The sequence below is a fragment of the Monocercomonoides exilis genome, assembly GCF_001643675.1.
Source record: "Monocercomonoides exilis strain PA203 chromosome Unknown scaffold43-869231, whole genome shotgun sequence".
Taxonomy (NCBI): domain Eukaryota; phylum Preaxostyla; order Oxymonadida; family Polymastigidae; genus Monocercomonoides; species Monocercomonoides exilis.
The window spans coordinates 681191-701059 of NW_027150588.1; the positions used below are offsets into that span (position 1 = coordinate 681191).

General features: G+C 37.3%; 4 protein-coding genes across 4 annotated transcripts; 1 reads left to right on the forward strand and 3 right to left on the reverse strand.

Annotated features, from left to right (window-relative positions):
• Positions 1-1500: 1500 nt before the first annotated feature.
• Positions 1501-2538, forward strand: MONOS_13082 (uncharacterized protein; the record flags this gene model as incomplete). Its single annotated transcript, XM_067865762.1, has 1 exon — positions 1501-2538. One exon carries the CDS (start codon positions 1501-1503, stop codon positions 2536-2538), a length of 1038 nt encoding a protein of 345 aa, XP_067722177.1.
• A 228-nt stretch (positions 2539-2766) lies between these two features.
• MONOS_13083 (putative efflux ABC transporter, permease domain containing protein) lies at positions 2767-6833 on the reverse strand (the record flags this gene model as incomplete). Its single annotated transcript, XM_067865763.1, has 5 exons — positions 2767-5982; positions 6069-6223; positions 6303-6374; positions 6601-6675; positions 6765-6833. 5 exons carry the CDS (start codon positions 6831-6833, stop codon positions 3381-3383), a joined length of 2973 nt encoding a protein of 990 aa, XP_067722178.1. The 3' UTR covers positions 2767-3380.
• A 1738-nt stretch (positions 6834-8571) lies between these two features.
• MONOS_13084 (uncharacterized protein) lies at positions 8572-13688 on the reverse strand (the record flags this gene model as incomplete). Its single annotated transcript, XM_067865764.1, has 6 exons — positions 8572-9619; positions 9710-10066; positions 10223-11483; positions 11550-12080; positions 12162-13588; positions 13672-13688. The coding sequence occupies 6 exons, from the start codon at positions 13686-13688 to the stop codon at positions 8572-8574; spliced, it is 4641 nt and encodes a 1546-aa protein (XP_067722179.1).
• A 3384-nt stretch (positions 13689-17072) lies between these two features.
• MONOS_13085 (putative RING finger protein) lies at positions 17073-19615 on the reverse strand. Its single transcript, XM_067865765.1, has one exon. The coding sequence runs from the start codon at positions 19583-19585 to the stop codon at positions 17531-17533; it is 2055 nt and encodes a 684-aa protein (XP_067722180.1). The 5' UTR covers positions 19586-19615; the 3' UTR covers positions 17073-17530.
• Between the last annotated feature and the right edge of the window lie 254 nt (positions 19616-19869).

Consider the following 19869-nt stretch of genomic DNA (forward strand, 5'->3'; position numbering starts at 1 on the left):
TTGCAGGTGCGAAATATTCAATACAAAACGCCTATGTTTTCTCTTTCTGAAGCAATCGATCTCAGCCGTCGACTTTCTCTCTCCTAAATCATCGCGAAATGTTAGCGGTTGGTCTTCAAAAACGGTCCTTAAATGATTAATGCGATATAAATGCTCAATGCAATATTTTATTCTTATTTTTCATTCAGCTCATAAGGTTCTTTATTCTTTCTTCTTTATAATCTTTCTTAACTTCTTTTTCTTTTTCATATATCCTCAATAATGATAGAATTCTATGATCCTCAAGAGCGTCGGTTCTTCTTTTTACGTCCTTTTGAATGATTCATTTTTCATCAAACGTTAGTCATAACAGTGTTTGCAATTTCACAGATAATAACTAACTTTCATCAGCAGAAAAAACAATTCAATTTCGTTTGTTTCCTTTCTCTTCGTATTTTTTTATTAATGCTGTGATCCTTATCACCCCTTTCTTAAATGCTCTCCTATAATTTCCACAAATATGATGTCAGTTCATAAAACTCGAATAATATTTAATTATGGTTAACACAAAAATTCTTTTATTGTGTAATAAAGTAACATTCATTGTGATATATAGGTTAATGTTTTTATTGTAACCTTTTTTTTTATTGGCACCTTTTTTCTATTTCTTTGTGAAAGATATAATTTTCTATAAGAAACAAAGATTATTAGCACAAACAATTGTTTTTGTCATCAGTGGATGAACAGATGTTCTTATTTGATTTCGGGGAAACAGTGAAATATGTTAGTGAAATTATCGTATGAAAAAAACATGACAAATTCTTTTCAAAAACTAATTGAATAAACAAAAATTTATTAAAGCAAATACTACCTATATCAAAACTTGAAAAGTCTTTTGGCTGCATTAAATGGATTTTTTTTTTGATCATTTCCCAAAAAATTGATTTGTATAATAATGATCAAAAAAAAAAAAAAGCTGAAGAAGGAAAAAGAAAAATGCAAGCAGAAATGGCGTCGATAAACTATCGCATTTATGAAAATAGACTCGAGAGAATGGCGCGAATTCTGATTGAAGGAAAAGCCAGGCTTGTGGATGCAACCAACTTCGGTGAATTTTCAAAAAAAAACTCTCATCCATGCAGTGAAGGCTGTTAAAAGTGACAGGGATGTTGCCAAAGTAGGAAGACCGTCATTGCTGCGCAAGGAAAAAAAGGAAATTGTTACAGACGTAATTAAAATTGAAGCAAAGTGTGGAACAAACCTGACAGTGAAGAAAACAAAAGAATTGGTTTGAAAAATATTTTTTTTTCTATTTATTTGTTTCTATTTAGATTGAAAATGCGATAGAAGATGAAGATTCAGAGATTTCAGTTGATGCTTCACCAAAAAAAAGAAATTTCAAAATCCGCAACTTATTCCTTCTTGCGAAATCAACCCGAATAGAATGTACAAAAGCCAAAAATTTTGGATTCAAAACGTCCTGCAGCATCTTGCCAGGACATTTTGAAACCTTGGTACGAAATGCTTGATGATTTGCATTCAAAATACAAATACCGAAGGGAGCTAATCTTTAATGTGGATGAAACATCACTGAGATTATCAGATAATTGCCAAAAACTTGTTGCGACATCCTCGGAATCTCCTTCAGCCTATTGTCTAGCACCTTCGAGAGTTCAAAATGCGACGCTTGTGGCTGCTGTTGCATCAGATGGATTTTCTTTGCCTACAATTGATCTTTGGCCAAGTTCAAATGTTCCTGAAGAGTTGACTCCTTTACTATCTCCTTCGCTTGATGTGTGGAGCAATACGAACGGTTGGATGAACTTTTTTTTATTCGAACGATACTCTTTGCGTGTTCTTCTTCCAGAAATATTAGAAAGAAAGAAAAGGATGAAATTGACTGAAGAGAGATGTTTTCTTTTCGTTGATTCGCACAGCTCTCGTGCAAACCCTATTATTTGGAGAAAATTTATGGAATCGAATGTGGATGTCATCACATTTGTTCCTCACACAACACATATTTCACAACCTCTCGATAGAGGTGTTTTTGCTGTTCTTAAATCGGTTTTAAATTCATCAAAAGAAATCCCTCAATCTTCAACAGCTTCTTCCAACAGAAAGGCTTTGGCGGACATCCTTCCTCAAGCTCTTCACTCTGCATTCGCACCATCAGTAATTAAGAATGCATTTGATGCAAGTGGTGTTTTGTTCAGATCGTCAGGACCAGTTTTACGTAAATTGCCCAAACACTCTTCATTTCCTTTGCCCACTTATTCAAATCGTTTTGATTTTTACGGAAAACTGCTCACAAATGAGGATTTCTTAGAAAAGTGGAAAGAAGATATCTTTATTCGAACAAGTGCGAAATGTTCCGAAGCCGAAGAAAAAACAGAAAACATTGAAGATACTCTTCCATTAAAGTCAAAGAAGAAAAGAGTTTATCTAAGAATTTTGCATGATGATTTAGAAAATATCGAAGAAGAAAATTCTGCAGATCAAAGTTCAGGAAAAAGAAAAATTCGAAGACTATTTGACCCAAGTTTTGTTTATTTTTGCTAATTGAGTCTGTATTTTTTGAATTTTATCACTTCAAAAATTTGGTGCCAATAAAAAAATGGTTCCAATAAAAACACTAACCTAAGTGGAAGAAGTTTGGAACAAAACATGGAATTTTTCAATAACGAAAAAATTTTGCATCATTTATTAATTATTTTTAATTTTTGAAGAAATACATCTCATTAACAAAAAACGCAAATTACAATTGAAGCCAAAAATATCCCTATAAAATTTGAGTTTGTGCAAATTCTTCACGCAATTTTGGCAGAATTCTCAAAAGGCATGAATTGCAGAAAAGCAAAAACAGAATTTGAAAAAGTCGTAATTGTCTCATTTGAAAAAAAAACAAAGAAAATCGAAGAAAATAATAAATATGAACATGAATTAATATGCATACAAAGATTTGACAATTCACCAAAGAATTGTATTTTCTCAAAACAAAAACAAATTTACAATCAAAAGTGAATATATTTTGTAAAATAAACTTAAAATTAAAAAAAAAAAAAAAAAAAGGAACGAAAAAGAAAAGAAGTAGTTCACCCAAACAGATATTTGGGACTATACTCTCATTTTCTTTACATGCCAACTTTAAAATTTTTCATCAAAACACAAAAATTTTCAAAAGACAATCTTTGAAATAGATTATAACGTAAAAATTAGAACAAAAAAATTAATTAATAATTAAAGCATGACACACAAATCAGAAAAAATAATAACTGTGCAATCTCAAAATACATAAACAACTCTCAAAAACAATTTTTTTCTGAAACACAAAAAATTATAATCATTTTAAAATTTAAAGTTCATTCATAACATCAATCACTTGTATAATCGATGTAACCTTATTAGGATCTCATGCAATCTGCAATCTGCATATGCCTCAGATACGACAAAGGTGCAGAAGTAGACAAATATCCCATCAGCAACGATATAAAAACCAACTCAATTAGTGTCAAATAAGGAAAGTAAAAAGCAACTTTTCTAGCTGACAGCAGCACTGTTATCTGAGACGACAGCATATACGACAAGAGCATTCCTGAAACCATTCCCATCACAGACGCAGCCATCACTAAGATAAACGCCTCTTCAATGTATACACGCCGCGTCTGGAACTGCGTCATTCCCATCGATCGCATCATTCCGTAGTCCTTTTTGGATGAAAGTACATTCGATGACATTGCAGCAACAAGAGAGCATTCACCAAGAAAACTCATAAAAAATGCACAAATGGCAAACACAATGTGTAAAATATTGATCGTTAAACTATAAGTTCGGTCTAAGGTTTTCTTTGATGTTGTTGAAACATGATAATTTGCAATATTATCGGATGCAGACGATGATAGAGATAATTCATTGTCTGTTTGAATTAATGCTTCACTTCCCAATTGTTTATCAAACGAACTAACTGACTTAAAGTCTTGTCTTGTAAAATCATCGGTGCTGCAATTAGCTTCGTCCTGCTCAATTCCATCTTCTCCAGAATTAAATACACGTTCATCGCTTGTGCTAAAATTGAAACACTTATTTGAGGCGCCTTTTGAAGAAAAAAACGAATCAACATTGTTTGTGGAAGAGAAAAATGTTGATGAGGATGTAGTTCTGTTCGATTGAAAGAGTATGAGATCGTCCTCAAACTCTTCTGTCCTTGAAGGTGATGCTACTTTCTTATATTTCACTTCGATGGATTCAACACGCAGATCATCATAAGCAGACAATGCAAAAGCAAAGCTTATGTTGTCTATAACTTCAGACATTAACGGGAATGAAATAGGCAAATATGAAATTGGCATATCATCATATTTGTTTTGATAGCTAGAAAACGGAATGGAAGAGGCAAATCCTCCAATTGTGACATTCTTGAAAAAAGAAGAAAATGAAATAACATTCGACTTTCCATCTGCGTTTTCATTCATTTTTTTCACATAATCTTTGTCCATTTCATTAAAAATAGTATTTGAACAATACGGAAGGTAAAAAGATGCTTTTGGACTGAGATTCTTTTTCAGCACGTACCTTTCTCCCAAACTAGTCCCCAGCTGCTTTTTAAAGCCTTCTGGAACAATTACCATAGTCGAATCAAAGTAGTCTGCATACATCTGTTTGATCACGTCGTCTCCTGTCTTTCTCTTTTTGTCATTCAAAGTGGATTCAATGCCCCAAACTTTCTCGTCTGTCACTTCTTTGAAATACGGAGAGACGGCTGCAAGTTCGAAATAATTTTGGTGTGTCCTCCCTCTGTTAGTCACCATCACATTGACCTCGCTTCCTCCTTGTTGCTCCCAAAGATCACAACCCTTGTATGCATATGCTTCAATAATATCCTTGTATTTATCCAAAAGTGACTGCAACGCTCCAAGATCCTTCATTTTGATTCCTTGAAATGAAACAGTGTCTTTTATTAGCGGAGGAGGAAAAAACACAGAGCCGTTCCAATTCTCATAGTCTTTGAATACTGAAGCATATTGATCACCTTCCAAGACTGGAGCAATTCTCAGATCGCAGTCCAAATTTTGGCATTCAGTAGCCATTATGGTTTCTATCAGCGTGTTTATCATCACATCCATAGAAAACAAAAAGCACATAATCAACGCAAACATTATCGTCGTCCCACGATTTCTCAGTCTATGCAAGCTCAAATTCGTCAATGCCAATTTTCGCACTGCTTTTTTCTCCCAAAATAGCAGCACAACAGTCACAATTGCTTCGAAGATATACTCAAAATTCACACAAATCAGCACCAGAGCTGTCATCACGCAGATCACCAGCCCAATCAGCAGAATTATCATCAACACCATATTTCTTGAAACAAGTGAAAGGGGGAAAAGCAAATAAACGCATGCTCCAATTACTGTCAAGATTAGGCCATCAACAAGCAGAGTGAACGACGAGTGATTGGAATCACTTCGCTCGATGGTGATGAGCACGGTAGATGTGTTTGTGTGCTGCGTATCTATTGAATCGTGCAGTTTTGTTGACAGTGCTGTCTTGATCGGGAAGAAAGAAGCAACCAGCGTCGCAGCTAAAACAACCAGAATCGTTATCACCACCGACCAAAGGGAAAGCATAACGCCCAAGCGGTATCCTGTTTTTTTAGAAATATATATTATCAATGCCTCGTTGATTCCTTGAGATCCAAGAATCCCGATAATTATTCCTGGCGCAGCAAAAGTGAGGGCTTGTATCAGAATCAGCATTACCACGCCGAACCTGCTCATTCCATGCACACGCATCAGACCAAGCTCGTAAGCTCTTCCATCGACAGACCTTTGGATTTGTGAGTAAATGATTAAAATCGTGACGGCCAAAATGATCACGATCCCTATTCCAACAGCTAGCAGAATGATGCTGTCGAAAGATGAGAATGAATTGGATATTGGACTTATTCGAGCATATAGCTCGGCAAAATCCAGTGCATAAAGAATGTTCATTGACCAAGAATTCAGTTTTCTGAAATAATAACAGATTTAATTTTTTTTAAAAAGCATGTAAGAGATTGTTGCTGCTTTTTTGGAATAAAAAAGATTCAAACAAACCGTGTTGCGATCGAGCTATCAATATACAAATATGTTTTGTTTCTTGGAACTTGTAAGTTGCAATCAAGCTCAGTTGCATTATCATTCAGATTGGCTTCTTGAAATTGTTCTTTACCAACAATTTCCAAAACAGAACGAGGCAAATATTCAACAATCTGAAGCAAACAAGAGAATATGAGCAAAAAAAATAAGTACATAAAAATTAGAAGCATTCAATTAAAAGCAAATGCATACATGTTCCCAGATATTGTCGATTTCTGCGTAAAATATAGTTCTTCTAAATAAGTCATTGTTTCTTTTTTGAACCTAAAAATTTATTTAAAATAAAAGATGATGTTTGAATAAGTTTTTAAAAAAATAACATTGTTTCGATAAAACAAATATTTTTCCACAAAAATTAAAAAAAAAAAAATAAAAGAATAAAAGATTCAAAACAAATCACAGGAAAAAGAAAAAATAACATTATCATTAAAATTTACAAAACTGCAAAAATTACAAAAACAAAAAATATTCAATGAATTAATCTTCAGACCTCTGCAATTTCAAATGGAACTGTAAAATTTTGTAAATATTTCCCAGCTTCAAGTAAACGATTGAGAGCATATTTCTTTACAACATCAAAAGCAATAGGTGAAAATTATTCCATATTCGATTGTAAATTTACAACATTTCCAACGCTCCAACTGCAAGAATAACCACTAAAACAACAAACAATGACTTTTCCTTTGGGTATTGAGTTATAACTACTCTTCCAACCAAGGTCATAATTTTCCTAAATCACAGAAATTGAAATAAAACGAAAAATATAATTTGTTTATGTTGTAAGAGATATTAAGAATTTTTAATAATTTATCCATTGATTATAGAAATTCGTTAGAAGCATACTTCGAGCCTGCTATTAATTGCCTTGAAACCTGCGGGTAAAAAATAATTAGAAATTGACGCATATAAGTAATTTGTTGATACGCGAGGAGTGCACATTGAATGCTGTTATCAAGTTAACGTTTCATAAAATGCTATTTCAAACAAAAAATGCACACTTTATTCCCAAGTCAATTGAGTATTTCTTTCGCCTGTGTCGCATTCAATCCAGTAGCATCAGTTTTAATGTAAGGAGTTATAACCAAATCTGTATTTCCATAGTTTCTGACCAATTTTGAATACGAAATTTACGGATGTTTTGTAACAAGGTTTAAAACGATAGGAATAATCAAACTTACAAGGTAATATCTGGTTAAGAAAAGCGTTGCTTTTAAATGTTAATTGATAATTCATATCAAACCCAACAACACCCCAACAAAAACTGCATTTGTTGTGCTTCATCTCTCTCCAACTTTGTGAAATATAAAATCTTAAATAGGCACATGCAATTTTTCCTTGATTTTCCTCTTCTTTAATAGGTTTATACAAAGTCATTATAAATTATCAACACTATCCAATTTATGAATATTACCCATAAATTATATTATTCATTTTGTGTTGATTTGGAAAAACTTTTGAATAACTTCATAACTTTGTAATTATTTATATTCATAATAAAACAGTTTTAAGAAACAATATGAAATCAGAATAAAAAAAAAATGTTTGAAAAAAAAGAAAGTTGATAGAACGCAGTGAGACAGGATTTGCTCCGAAATAAAGAGTTTGATCTTAAAGTATGGGTGGTTTGAGTGAAAAACTTCGCCCTCCCCAAACGACGTGGAAAAGGAGCGAGACAAAAGTATAAAACAATAACATTAGAAAATAAAAAAGTGTATTATGAATTGTCCGCTTCACTTCACCACCGACTTCGCCTTTTGCCATGGTCTCGAAGACCAGAGGGCAGGGGACGTTGCCCCTCGGAGCTGTCTCCTGCAGGCTGTGCAGGGGATCCGGTGAGGCGAGTTCTCTAATAGGAGCAGAAAGAAAAACCGCTCTCGGTTCCTCGAGGCGTTGAAAAGAAAACTGCATGTCATGTGCTCTGCCTCCCGCTCTTCTGCTGATCCAGCAGAGCTAATCCACCCACCGCGCACTGTGTGGGTTAGTCTGACTCTTCTCTTTGCATTTGTTCGATACTTATTAAAGGAGTAGGATTCTTCTTCCAACTTTTTATTCATTCACTGTTTCTCAATACAGATTTAGGTGCGTTAGATCTCTCTGGGCGGTCTCTCCTTTCTTCTCTTTTCTGCTTTCTCGCCCTTTTCCTCATCATCTTCCTACTCTGTTTCTCTCTCTTACGCACCCAGCCGCTCTGAGTCTCTCCATCCGCATTCGTATTATTTCGGAGCAAATCCTGTCTCACTGCGTTCTATCAATTCTCAATAAAGCGAATCTATGAACGCAAGGAGCAGGTTTGCTCCTCAATAATGATTCCTGAAATCCCTCGTTTTCTTTTCTCCCCTGATCTTAAACCCTCCTGCCTAGCACTTTCTCGTGCGGCGGATGAATAGAGGGACTGCGGATGAAGGTGCGGCTACTGTCTCTACTCCCTCCCTCTCTTAGAATGTTCTCGGGGTGTTCTTGATCAGGTCTTCGACACTTGAGAGGAACTGGCAATTTGTCCTATGCTTCTCTCTCCGCGTTTCCTCCTAACAGATACAAGCTTTTTCTGTGAGGCCGTCTGTCTGCCCTTCGTCAACTCCATAATGCTGCAGGGAATTATGGGGGGTGTCTCATCACCTTTGGGGGGTTGTGTTATATCGTTCTCCTGCTGCGACCTCCTCTCTCGAATTGGCACAAGTCTCTTCGCTCTCTTTCTCTTGCCCCTCTCCACTTCACCCCCCAGCTGTGGTGTCTCCTCAGGATACTCCTTTGTTTCAGATTCTGTATTCTCGTTGATAATATCCTTTCTTACGTTATCCTTCTCCGACTTGTCTCCCTTTTCCGCAAGGGGTACTGGGCCGCCGATTGTCTCCAGGATCCATCTCGTATCTTGGACTGGTAGCACGGTGTAATACTCCTGGGTTACTCTAGAACCTGGCGCACATCTCGCGTACGCATTGATTGCTTTCCAATCTACATCATGTTGTTTTGCTAAATGTGTTATCACCGCGTGTCTTATCGAGTACGCGGTAAATGTGTCGGGTATTCCGTTTTCTCTCAGGACCGCCACTAATTCTTCTTTGATCCTCTGCAAGTTTGCAGGTTGTCTCTCACTGATATTGAACCACACATGTTCGTCTTTAAACGTCATCTTAGTATAGTCCATCCAACGTTGTAGTACTGCAACAGGATCTATACGTGGGTTTGGATGTTTATTTATGATAACATTAACCGTCTCACCCCCCGATGTTTTTGTTTGTACTTTTGTCTGGACTAACTCGTCCTTAAATAAAGTTGTATCACTTCTCATTCTCTCCAGCTCTGCTGGCCTTAAGGCGCCGAAAATCATGGTCAGGATGAGAGCTCTCCTTTGGATGGTCTGTGTGTCCGTCCTTTCGTATGTGACTTCTGCCCATTTGGTGATTATTGTGAGATCCCACGTCGTCCTGTACCGTTTGCTCTTTCTCGGCTTATCTCCCACATACGTCTTTAAAAATATTTCTATGTCCTTTCGGTCGATCTTAGTCTCTCTGAAAAGGTTAATGGAATCCAGTACTTTCCGGACTGTCTGATGAATCACTCAACTGGAAAGGTCAGTATTCGAAAGCGTTTCGGTAAACTCTCCAATAATCCATATGGCATCTCTGGTTGTGAGGGGGTAGGTATCATCCATGCTCTCTCTATCCAGAAATTGTTTAAATCTTCGCAGCGATCTCCACGTGTCTCTTTCGCTCTTTTGATTTCTAAGTATTGCTGCTGCTATATCTCTTGCTCCAACGTATTCTCCCCATGTAAGGAAGAGGTCCCTCCCTGGGATATTTTCCTCTCCAGTATAACGCTTATTACCTCTCCTGGGGGTAGTTTCCATCCTTCCCTTCTCATCTTCGCTCCCGGAATCATGCACTCCTGAAAGGTCCCCAGGGTCTTTATCGAATGCCCAGGCTGCAGTAGCGGGGTCCAGGTCTGCCCCCTCCAGGCTGGCAGAATCAGAATCGTCAGATCCCTATGAGCTTCGTTCATTTTCTCTTTCAAAGTCCATCCAATGTTTCTCAGGAACGGATGGACAAGAACTACCTCATCTTCTGGCATTTCTTTTTCTCTCTTCCTTCTCAAAGAGGATAGTCTCCAAATACTTCCACAGGACACAGGCACAATCGGTTCTGATATTGTATCCAGTGTTCTCTGTGCGACTATTTGCAATATCTCTGAGACTCTCTCCCCCCTCAGTGCATAGTCCGGCTTTTTCGCCATCCGGCTGAGTGCATCTGCTTCCATGTTCTGCTCTCCCGGGAGATGTTCCGTTTGTATCGTAATGTCCAGGCTGTTCTGTTTCTTCTCCAATGCTCTCAGTGTTGGAATGAGCGATGGCGCTCCCCTCTTCTTCTGAATTGTCCATCTCGTGGACATGTTGTCTGTCCTCAGACGAATATGGTCTATCTTCTGTTGTTGCAGCTATGCTCCCTTTCTCTCCAGTGTCCTCAACACTGCTCTGGACTCCTTTTCGTTTATCTCTAACGCACTCTCCTGGAGGGTCCAACTCCCATGGACATATATCTTCTCCTCTTTGTTCTCCCTCGGTATTGTTAACACTGCACCCCATCCCAGCTCTGACGCATCCGTTGTAAGTACTGCTGTCCTTGTTCTCTTCCTCAGACATCTCGGTCTGTTCTCCTGCAGGGTTTTCCTCCAATGTGTTAATTCTCCCAGAATCATTGGGTTGACTATCACGATTCCTTTCCAACATCCGCGGGCTATTGCCTGCCTCAGCATGTGTTGCATGCGCTTCATCCACAAGCTCGCTGGTGGGTGTTGTAACCTCACAAAATTCAACCTCCCGAGGAGTGCTGCAAAATCCCTCGTCCTTTGTCTCCTCCTTTTCTTTGCATATGCTATCCAGGTTCGCACATCCTCCAGGAGCAGCACTCTCTTCCTTTCTTGGATCGTTACTTCCATCTTCTCTGAGTTCCACAACCATCCCAGAAACTCCACGCTCCTTGCGGGTTCCAACATTAGCTTCTCTTCCGACAGTATCCAGCCCAGATTTCTCAGGAACTGGGCTATCTCCTGTGAGATCGATCTCAATGCATCCCTGTTTGGGTGCATGAGGAGAATGTCGTCCAGGTAAATTACTAGCTTCACTTTCCACTTTTCTTTGATAAATGACGCCGCCCTTCTCATAATCTTCGTGAAAACCCTGGGCGCGTCCTTTGCCCCAAATGGCATCCCTACGTAAGCATAGCATTGACTTTGAAAGCTGAAGCACAAATAGGGACTGAATTTCTCGTCCACTTTGACATGCTGGTATGCCTTCGATATGTCCAGAGTTGTCATCCAGTCGTTCTCCTCCAGGAGTTCCACAACTGTCTCCTGGGAATCCATCTTGAAATGCTTTCCCTGAACTTCATCGTTTTGTGTTCTGCAATCCAGGATCTTCCTCCACTTTCCGTTTTTCTTTCGCACCATGAATGTGGGGTTGAACCACTTCACCTCCGACTCCTGCACCAGCTTCACCACTACGTCCTTTAACTCCTCCTCCAAGAGGGCTAAATAATTGTTCGTCATCTCCGTTGTTCCCCGAAATTCTTGTTTGTGTTTTCTTTCCTCGAGTGAGATTGGGGATTGGGGACTTTTTCATCGAGCTTTTATACAACGGTTCACTAGTTTGTCTCCCCCAATCTTCTTCCACTCGCTCAGTCTGTTCACCAGTCTCCCAGGAAGTGGCTCCTTCGGTGGTCCACTCGCTGTTCTCCTCTTCACTCCTAGCGTCTTGTGGCCAGGCTGCATTTGTGTATTCCCTTCTCCTTCGAGAGTATCCACAATAGCTGTCCTCGAGCTCACCTCCAGGGTGCTCCCAATTAGGGACTCGATAGCAGTCCCAAAAGCTCTCGAGACTCCCTTCTCTTCCTCCTTCTCGGATTTCTGCTCGTTCTTCTGTTTTGTCTTGCGGGGATCTACGGAGTCTTCTTCCGTGTTCTCTTTCCGAATTTTCGTCTTATGATCTTCCGAGGTTTCTTGTTCTATCGTCTTTTTGCGATCGAATGGCCTCAATGCCTTTTCGTTGTTCTCGCAAACTCCCGCGGGTTCCGTTCTTGTAACTATCTGTTGATTGAATGGGACTCCCTGTGGCATTGTCGCTCCCTCGGAGTTCGATAGCATTCTGTCCATCTCCGTCTAGCTGCAAAGGTCGGCTCTTTCTTCTCTCACTGTCTCGCAGCAAAGCGCGGCCTCCTTTCCCCTCGCTTCTTTTAGGCCCATTGGCTCGATCCAGAAGCTGCACCTGTTGCTGGTCCTCCTTGTATCCTCGGAGGAGCTGGGGGGAGGGGAACTGTGATCGAAGCCACTCTCCCAGGTGAAGCTGGTGCATGCTGTGGTAGGGCCTGTGTTGATCTCTTTCTTTCCCTGAAATTCGTGAAGCTCCCCTCGAAGCCATGCTTTTGGAGCTGTCTGTAAGCGAAGCCCTGAGGTTCCTACCTGTGCTGTACCTCCTTGGGCTTCCGCTCCTGGCTGCGACAAGGCTGAAGGCTGTGGGAGAAGCGGGGGATACTCCATACCCTGGACCATCCCCCTCTGGACGAAAAAAGCTGGTACTCTCCACAAACCTCCTCAGGCTCTCTGGGACGTCCTTGGACGTTCCCCCTTCCAGGAAACACTTCACATTCTCCCAGTTTGACTGGGGTATAACTTTTAGTAAATTAATCCGGCTGATACAGTCCGCTATCAGGGCGTAAGAGCTGAAGAGTCCCCTCAATCGCTCTTTCTCTTCTTCTCCTAAATGTGCCTTCCTCAATTCTCTTGTTGTAAGGGCTGCAATCGCCTTGGCAGCTTCAAACCCCGATTCGAGAGCAGGTTGGAGCAGTTCCATAACCCTGACAGCTTCTGGTGAGTCCTTTCTTCCTTCAGCGGTGACCCCCTTCACTGCTAAGGCGTTCCAACTCGCATCAGTGTGTCTGGTGAAGAAACTCTTTTCCGTCTTTGGAATAAACGTGTTTAAGATATCATCATTTATCCTGATTGATCCAGCCTTGCAAAAATCGATGAATCTTTTCAGCTTACCCGCCTGTCTCCTGGGCGTCAGCCATTCATCCGGGAAAATTACCAAAAAATCATCCGATCTTTCATCATCATCCCGCTCTTCTGTCTCTTCGGAATCATTATCACTGACCTTTGCGACTCTCAATTTCTTTGTTTGACTCCGTGTACGACGGCCCCTCAACGGCTGTATGTGTTTTTTCTTTGTGATCATATCTGAAATATTTGTTTCGGACTCCGATTCGCTCGATCTCGACCGAGATCTTCTTCCTTGTCGATCCTTCCTTTCCTTTCTCATTGGTAATATTCCTATTGCTCCAGAGTGACTTAGTCCTTCTCTGCTCCTCGACACTTGATCGATCCAATTTTCAACTCTCTTGAGCCTTTGAACAAGATCAAAGGTCTTCTCCTCGCTGTCGCTGTCTGCCATACTAACAGGATCTAGCGTCATTTCAGCTGCGGACAATGGTCTGAACAAGAAGTGAATTCGTTAGCGAAGTTTGATCTTAAACCACCCACACTTTAAGATCAAACTCATTATTGAGGAGCAAACCTGCTCCTTGCGTTCATAGATTCGCTTTATTGCGAATTGTGATATATGTGGCAATATTTTTGCAATTATGAAAAAAACTGAGATTTGTTCCAAACTTTTTCGACAATCATATCATTAAAAATCAATTGTAACAATACACATAATTACTGAATAATTCCAAAATTGAAAAAAAATATTTGAAAGAGTAGAATGTAACAAAATTCATTAAGCAAAATATTTTGTCCCATATCTGAATGGAATGAAAAGAATGATTTGAACAGCAATAATAAGTGAATTTTCGAAAGCTCATAAAACAAAATAATAGCTTCAATCAATTGTTATTTCAAAAAAAATTTGTTGTTAGATCTATCGGTGTATTTTGTTGCAATCTGTTATTTTTTATTATTACTGTTTGTGCAAAAAATGCCGGACAAGATCGATATCTCAACAACCGCAAGAAGAAAAATTCTAATAAATTTCCTCAATATACATCTCGTCTACACAAACTCACGTGTCATACCAGACTTTTAAAATCGCCTCATTCGTACTCAGAGAAAATTATTTTTTATATTTCGGAGAAATAGGATTTCAAGTTTCTCCGAAGTATAAAAAATAATTTTCTCTGAGTACGAATGAGGCGATTTTAAAAGTCTGGTATGACACGTGAGTTTGTGTAGACGAGATGTATATTGAGGAAATTTATTAGAATTTTTCTTCTTGCGGTTGTTGAGATATCGATCTTGTCCGGTATTTTTTGCACAAACTGTATCATTATTATTATTATTATCACGAAAGAACCAGTTTGAATATAAATTTGTTTTCAAAATGAAATCATGAAATTAAAATAATTTGATATGATAAATATTCATTCAAATGATGATGAGTGCAAAGTTTTATTCTGTTATGATAGAGGATTTGTTCATTCAAATCAAAACAAGGTGATAGTCGATTAGAAGACACCCTAAAAAATCGATATGTCAACATTATTTTTGCATCAAATGAAATCTATTATAAATATGAACAATGTCACAACGTGAAAAACAAGGATCTTTTTCTAATTTAATTATCAAAAATAAACGGAAAAATTTTATATAAAAGGGATAATGATCATTAAAAACAATTGAGAAATTGAGTAAAAGAGGGAGATTTCATCTCATTATTAAATGTTTCATAACGAAGAAATTTGCTGGGATTGGTTTAGGTTACAAATTTTATCGGACAAAAAGAAGGAGTGCGAGAAGTGCGGATCAATAACGTATTTTACAAAGGATTCTGTTCAAGATAGAATTTTTACGTGTCCGAATTGCAAATCAAGAAAAACAGTGTTCGCAGATACACATATGAAAAATTCTAGATTGGGAATTTCAAAATTATAACTTTAGCTGCTCTTCATATTCATTTGATTAAAAAAAATAAGTATATTTGCATATTTCTTAATGTCAATAAAGACACAGTTTCATATAACATGAATTTATCACGACAAGTGCGAGTTACGGACCTGTGTCGAAATATTGAACAGTTAGGAAAAGATGAAGAGATCGTCGAAATCGATGAAATGCTGCTCTGACGAAGAAAATATCACCATGGAAGAAGAAAAAAGAAATTTTGGCTTTTTGACATGTTCGAAAAAAAAACTGGAGGAGGTCAAGGAAATTTTATTATCATAAGAATTAAGAACAGAAAAAAAGAGCAATTATTACCTTTAATAATGACAAACATAACCACAGGTTCTACAATTTTCTCCGACGAATGGAAGGCTTGCGCTTCATGAAAATCATTGGGATTCGATCATCACACCGTATGCCATAAATACAGATACAAGACTGAAAAGGGCGTGTGTACAAATACTATTGAATCTGTATGGAGTGAATTTCAGAAATTTTTCCCTTCGTGTGGAATACAAAATAGATATATAGACGATAGAATAGCAGAATTTATATCAACAAAAAGAAAATCAATGGAATTTTCTGAATTTGCGGAGGGCATGTTTTTTTACAAAGAAGTGGAAAATAAAAAAATGGGAACTCCGATCGAATTTAGCGATGAAGAATCCATAGAATCTGACGGAGATGATGATTCTTCTTTAACAGCAACAGAAGAAATATCATCAGACAGATCTTCAGATAGTGATCATATTTATGAAAAAGATAAGGAATTCATCCCCTGGACAGTTTTTTTATTTTACTCCTTTTCCCACTTCAAACCCTTATGTCAAAACTCAAATGCCACAAAACACATTTATAATTACCAATTTGTTATTTCTATCAAATAAAAAAAAAAAAAAAAAAATGAATATTTCGGGGTGTCGATCCAACCGACTAATGCCCAAGACAGCAAAAGATTGTTATTTAATTAATGAAGTTACTCTCTTAGTCTGTTTGAGATAAAGAGATTATATTATAGTTATTTTATTTTTTTAATCATCATCAGAATGCTAATTTATCATGTCATGTTTTTATTGTTTTATCATTTCATTATGAAACCAAAGAAAAATTGATAAATGTTCTTTCGTGTTTAAATAATAAAAAAAAAATACAGAAAAATTTTTTTTTCGAAATCGAATCGCTATTTTCGAATTGAAATAATAATGTATTTTTTGTTGTTAATTATGTTTTTTTGAAATAGAATTATTTTCGGAGTACATATCAGATAATTTTTCTTTAAGAATAAAAGTTATTAAAAAAAAAATAAATCAAATGTTAATAAATGAAACTGATTCTCTTTCAAAAAATCATAGATTTCTTTAAACCAAAAGCAGCATCTTGAAATCTTCCTCCTCAACTATTGCTAGAAAATTATCATTTACATCAAATACTCTATTTCATCAGAACAACGATGAAAAATATGAGATCACTTTCGTTTTTGTTAGCATAAAAAAATAAACCTTTTGAGCAATCATCTTTCAAAATTTAAATGGAAAAATTTAAACATTCAATATCTCTTTCAGGAAAGATACATACACCAAAAATAATTCAAAGTCGAAAAACTTTCAATCAAAATCGAAAAACTTTCAACCAAAGTCGAAAAACTTTCAATCGAAATTGAAAATTATTATTCAAAGTCGGAAAACTTTCATTCAAAGTCGAAAGTTTTCATTCGAAGTCGAAAAAGTTTCATTCAAAGTCGAAAATTATTATTCAAAGTCGAAAAAGTTGCAAACGAAATCGAAAAACTTTCAATCGAAATCGAAAATTTCACAAAAAAATAACCGTTTAATAAAAAGTATTCCACAATAGAAAAATAATATTCTTTTGTTTTCGGAAATATTATCTGCAATGTTTGCGTTGCTGATTTCTGCAAATTTTGAAGATTTCGAACCAAAATTAATTCAAAAATCAACTCAAAACACATCTTAGAACATTTGTTTCCTTCAATAAGAAATGAGTTTTTTGATATTAAAAACGCGAAATTAGAGAGCCAAAATTGCGTGCATCATTCTTCATTAATTGAGAAAAAACATAAATAAATAAATTTTACAAATCTTTTGAAAAGCAGCGTTCTTTCAATTGAAATAAGATCAAAATGTGTCAGTATTTCTCTCATATTTATAAAATTTGTAATTGAATAAAAGAAAGCAAAGAAAAATATCGGAAAAAACATGAAAAATCATTAAAATAACAAATATCATTGTTATTTTAACAATCACTATGTTTTTTTGACTTTTATTGATTTTTGTCATCGTTTTGAAAATTTGAAGTTTTTCGAACTTTCGATTTTGCTTGAAAGTTTTTCGATTTCGATTGAAAGTTTTTCGATTTTGAATAATTTTTGGTGTAATAATATATCACAAGAAAGAAAACAGAAAAAATAGTAGAAATATCACTTCTTTTAGTAACTGCATTTATAAAAAAGTTTCAAACATAAACCACTTTCCGCCTTTCTATTTCATAGGGACAATGGGGTGAGCAATCATTTTTGGCTTTGGATGGGCAACATTTGCTGCATCTCTTGCGTTTCCAGCATAAGGATTTGCTTTGGGAACGACTTTTGGAGCAACTTTTGGAGCAACTTTTGGAGCAACTTTTGGAGCAACTTTCGGAATCACTTTTGGAGCTGCCTTTGGAGCCACCTTTGGAGCAACAATTCGAATGCCTTTAGGCTTAGCTTTTGGAACAGGATGAGCATGATTTTCTAATTGTGGGGCTCCAATGTTGCGTATCGCAAGCCTCGCAGGCCGAGGGCCGTGGTCAAGCACACCCGGCGCGCGGCGTGCGGCTTTCGGCACTGCGCGATTTATCAAACGCCTCGGAGGAGCTCTTTTTTGCGGCCGAACAATCATTTCGCGTATGGCGGCAGGGAGAAACCTCGCATCGACGTGATCCGCGCCGTAATATCGCTGAGTAGTGTGCAGAGGAACAAGCGCAGCTTCGTCCATCAAATTCAGTTTCACTCCGGAGTAATTCGGATGGGCAGCACGCCATTCCGCTTCAGCTTCGTTCCTTGCTTGCTTCACACGCTCGGCATCGGCTGCGGCGCTGTCTTCCCATAGATAACACACATTAACTTTTTTCTTTTTCAATTTATCTGCTTTACGATTTGCAGCGGCATTTTCGATTTCTCCATCTCGTATTTCTTCATCATCATCGTCATCTTCTTCTTCTGACTCTTCGTCATCGTCATCGTCATCATCATCATTCGGGGCTGTTTTAAAATGATCATATGGATTTTCTTTTGGCAGAGCCTTTCTGCAGACATAGCACATTTTCTGCCCACACATGCAAGTCAGCATATTGCACCCTTCCTGCTTGAAAATAGGTGCTCTGCAGCGCGGATTGGCACAATGGCGGATAAGAGCATCTGTCATCCGCTTTTCCACGAATTTTCTCAGATCTTCTTCTCCTTCCATCAGCATTTTGCGGCAAGGATTGGGCAGATGCGACTCCTCTCTGCATTTCCGGCACGAAACCTTTCCGCAGCGCGGGTTGAGGCAGCGCAGTTCGACGTCATTGGGATCGTCCATCTCCATGAAAAACGAGCAGAACGGACATTCAACGATGTTTGGGAGGAGCTGTGGGTCGCTCACCAAGTGCGATGCTCTTAATGTGTCAAGTTGGTACATCTCATCCTTTGTCAAAAGAGACAATAAAAATGATTCCGTATAAATACCTTCACAGTCATTTTCTCCAATGCATCCAATTTTCACCGTTCCGACTTTTAAACCTGCAATAATATTCTCATGAACGCAATCCCCACAAACAAGATGCCCTTCTGTGCATTGAACGAGTTCATCAATGGCCTTCTCTGAATAGCATATTGGGCATTCCATTAAGCTTCCTCCACACAATTCATATTCTTTTCTTTGTTTTTCGTGCATCACATGTTGCATATGATCTCTTTGAACAAAAAACGATTCTTCCTCAAATTCATCATCGTCAAAAGTGCCTAATGTATCTTCTCGAGGAAATGTTAATTCTTCATATTCGGACCCCTCAAATCTTACAATTCCATTATCAATTGATAAATTTTCATCCAAATATCGAACACAAGGAGTTAGATGAAAATTGAACCTTCTAAGAACTTTCATAAGAAGGTCAAGAGGAACAGTGGAAAATAAAATGGATGTCAGCTTATATGACAGTTGCATGTATTTTCGTGAAACAGCACTATCATATTTTGAATAATCTTTTTTTGGTTTTCTCTCGCTTTTTTGTAAAAACAAAGCTTGTGGTTTTTGCTTTGGATATGATCCCTTCATGTCAATAAGTTCCATAATCAATTGCTGAATATAATCCAAATTGCTTGCATTTAAGATAACCTTTTCGCTGACATAAGCTTCGTTTATTCCAGGAAACATGCTTTTTATTAACGAAACAGTTTCACTAATTTCCATTGGTTTTATTTGAATATCCACCGGTTGAGGTGGAGGCTGATTATCATTTAATGAGAGAGTTATTGCATGCTTTAACTCTTCATCCTCTTCAATATCTTCCGCCATTAATAATTTAACTCCAAAAATAAAAAATAATGGATAGATCACTTATGCTTTGGTGATAAAAAATGTTATTTTTTTATCAAAAAAAGAATTGAAATTTCACACACACAAAAAAAAATTTAACAAAATTTAAAAAAATTCAAGCAAGAGTTTTCTGCATATCAAAATTTGCATTTAACCTTTTTACACATGAAGTAAATTATTCAAACACTTCTTGAATCTTAACTGAGCTTTTCATTTTGTCTCTAACAGAGAAGGAAGCTGGAAATTATCTTATCCAAAATATA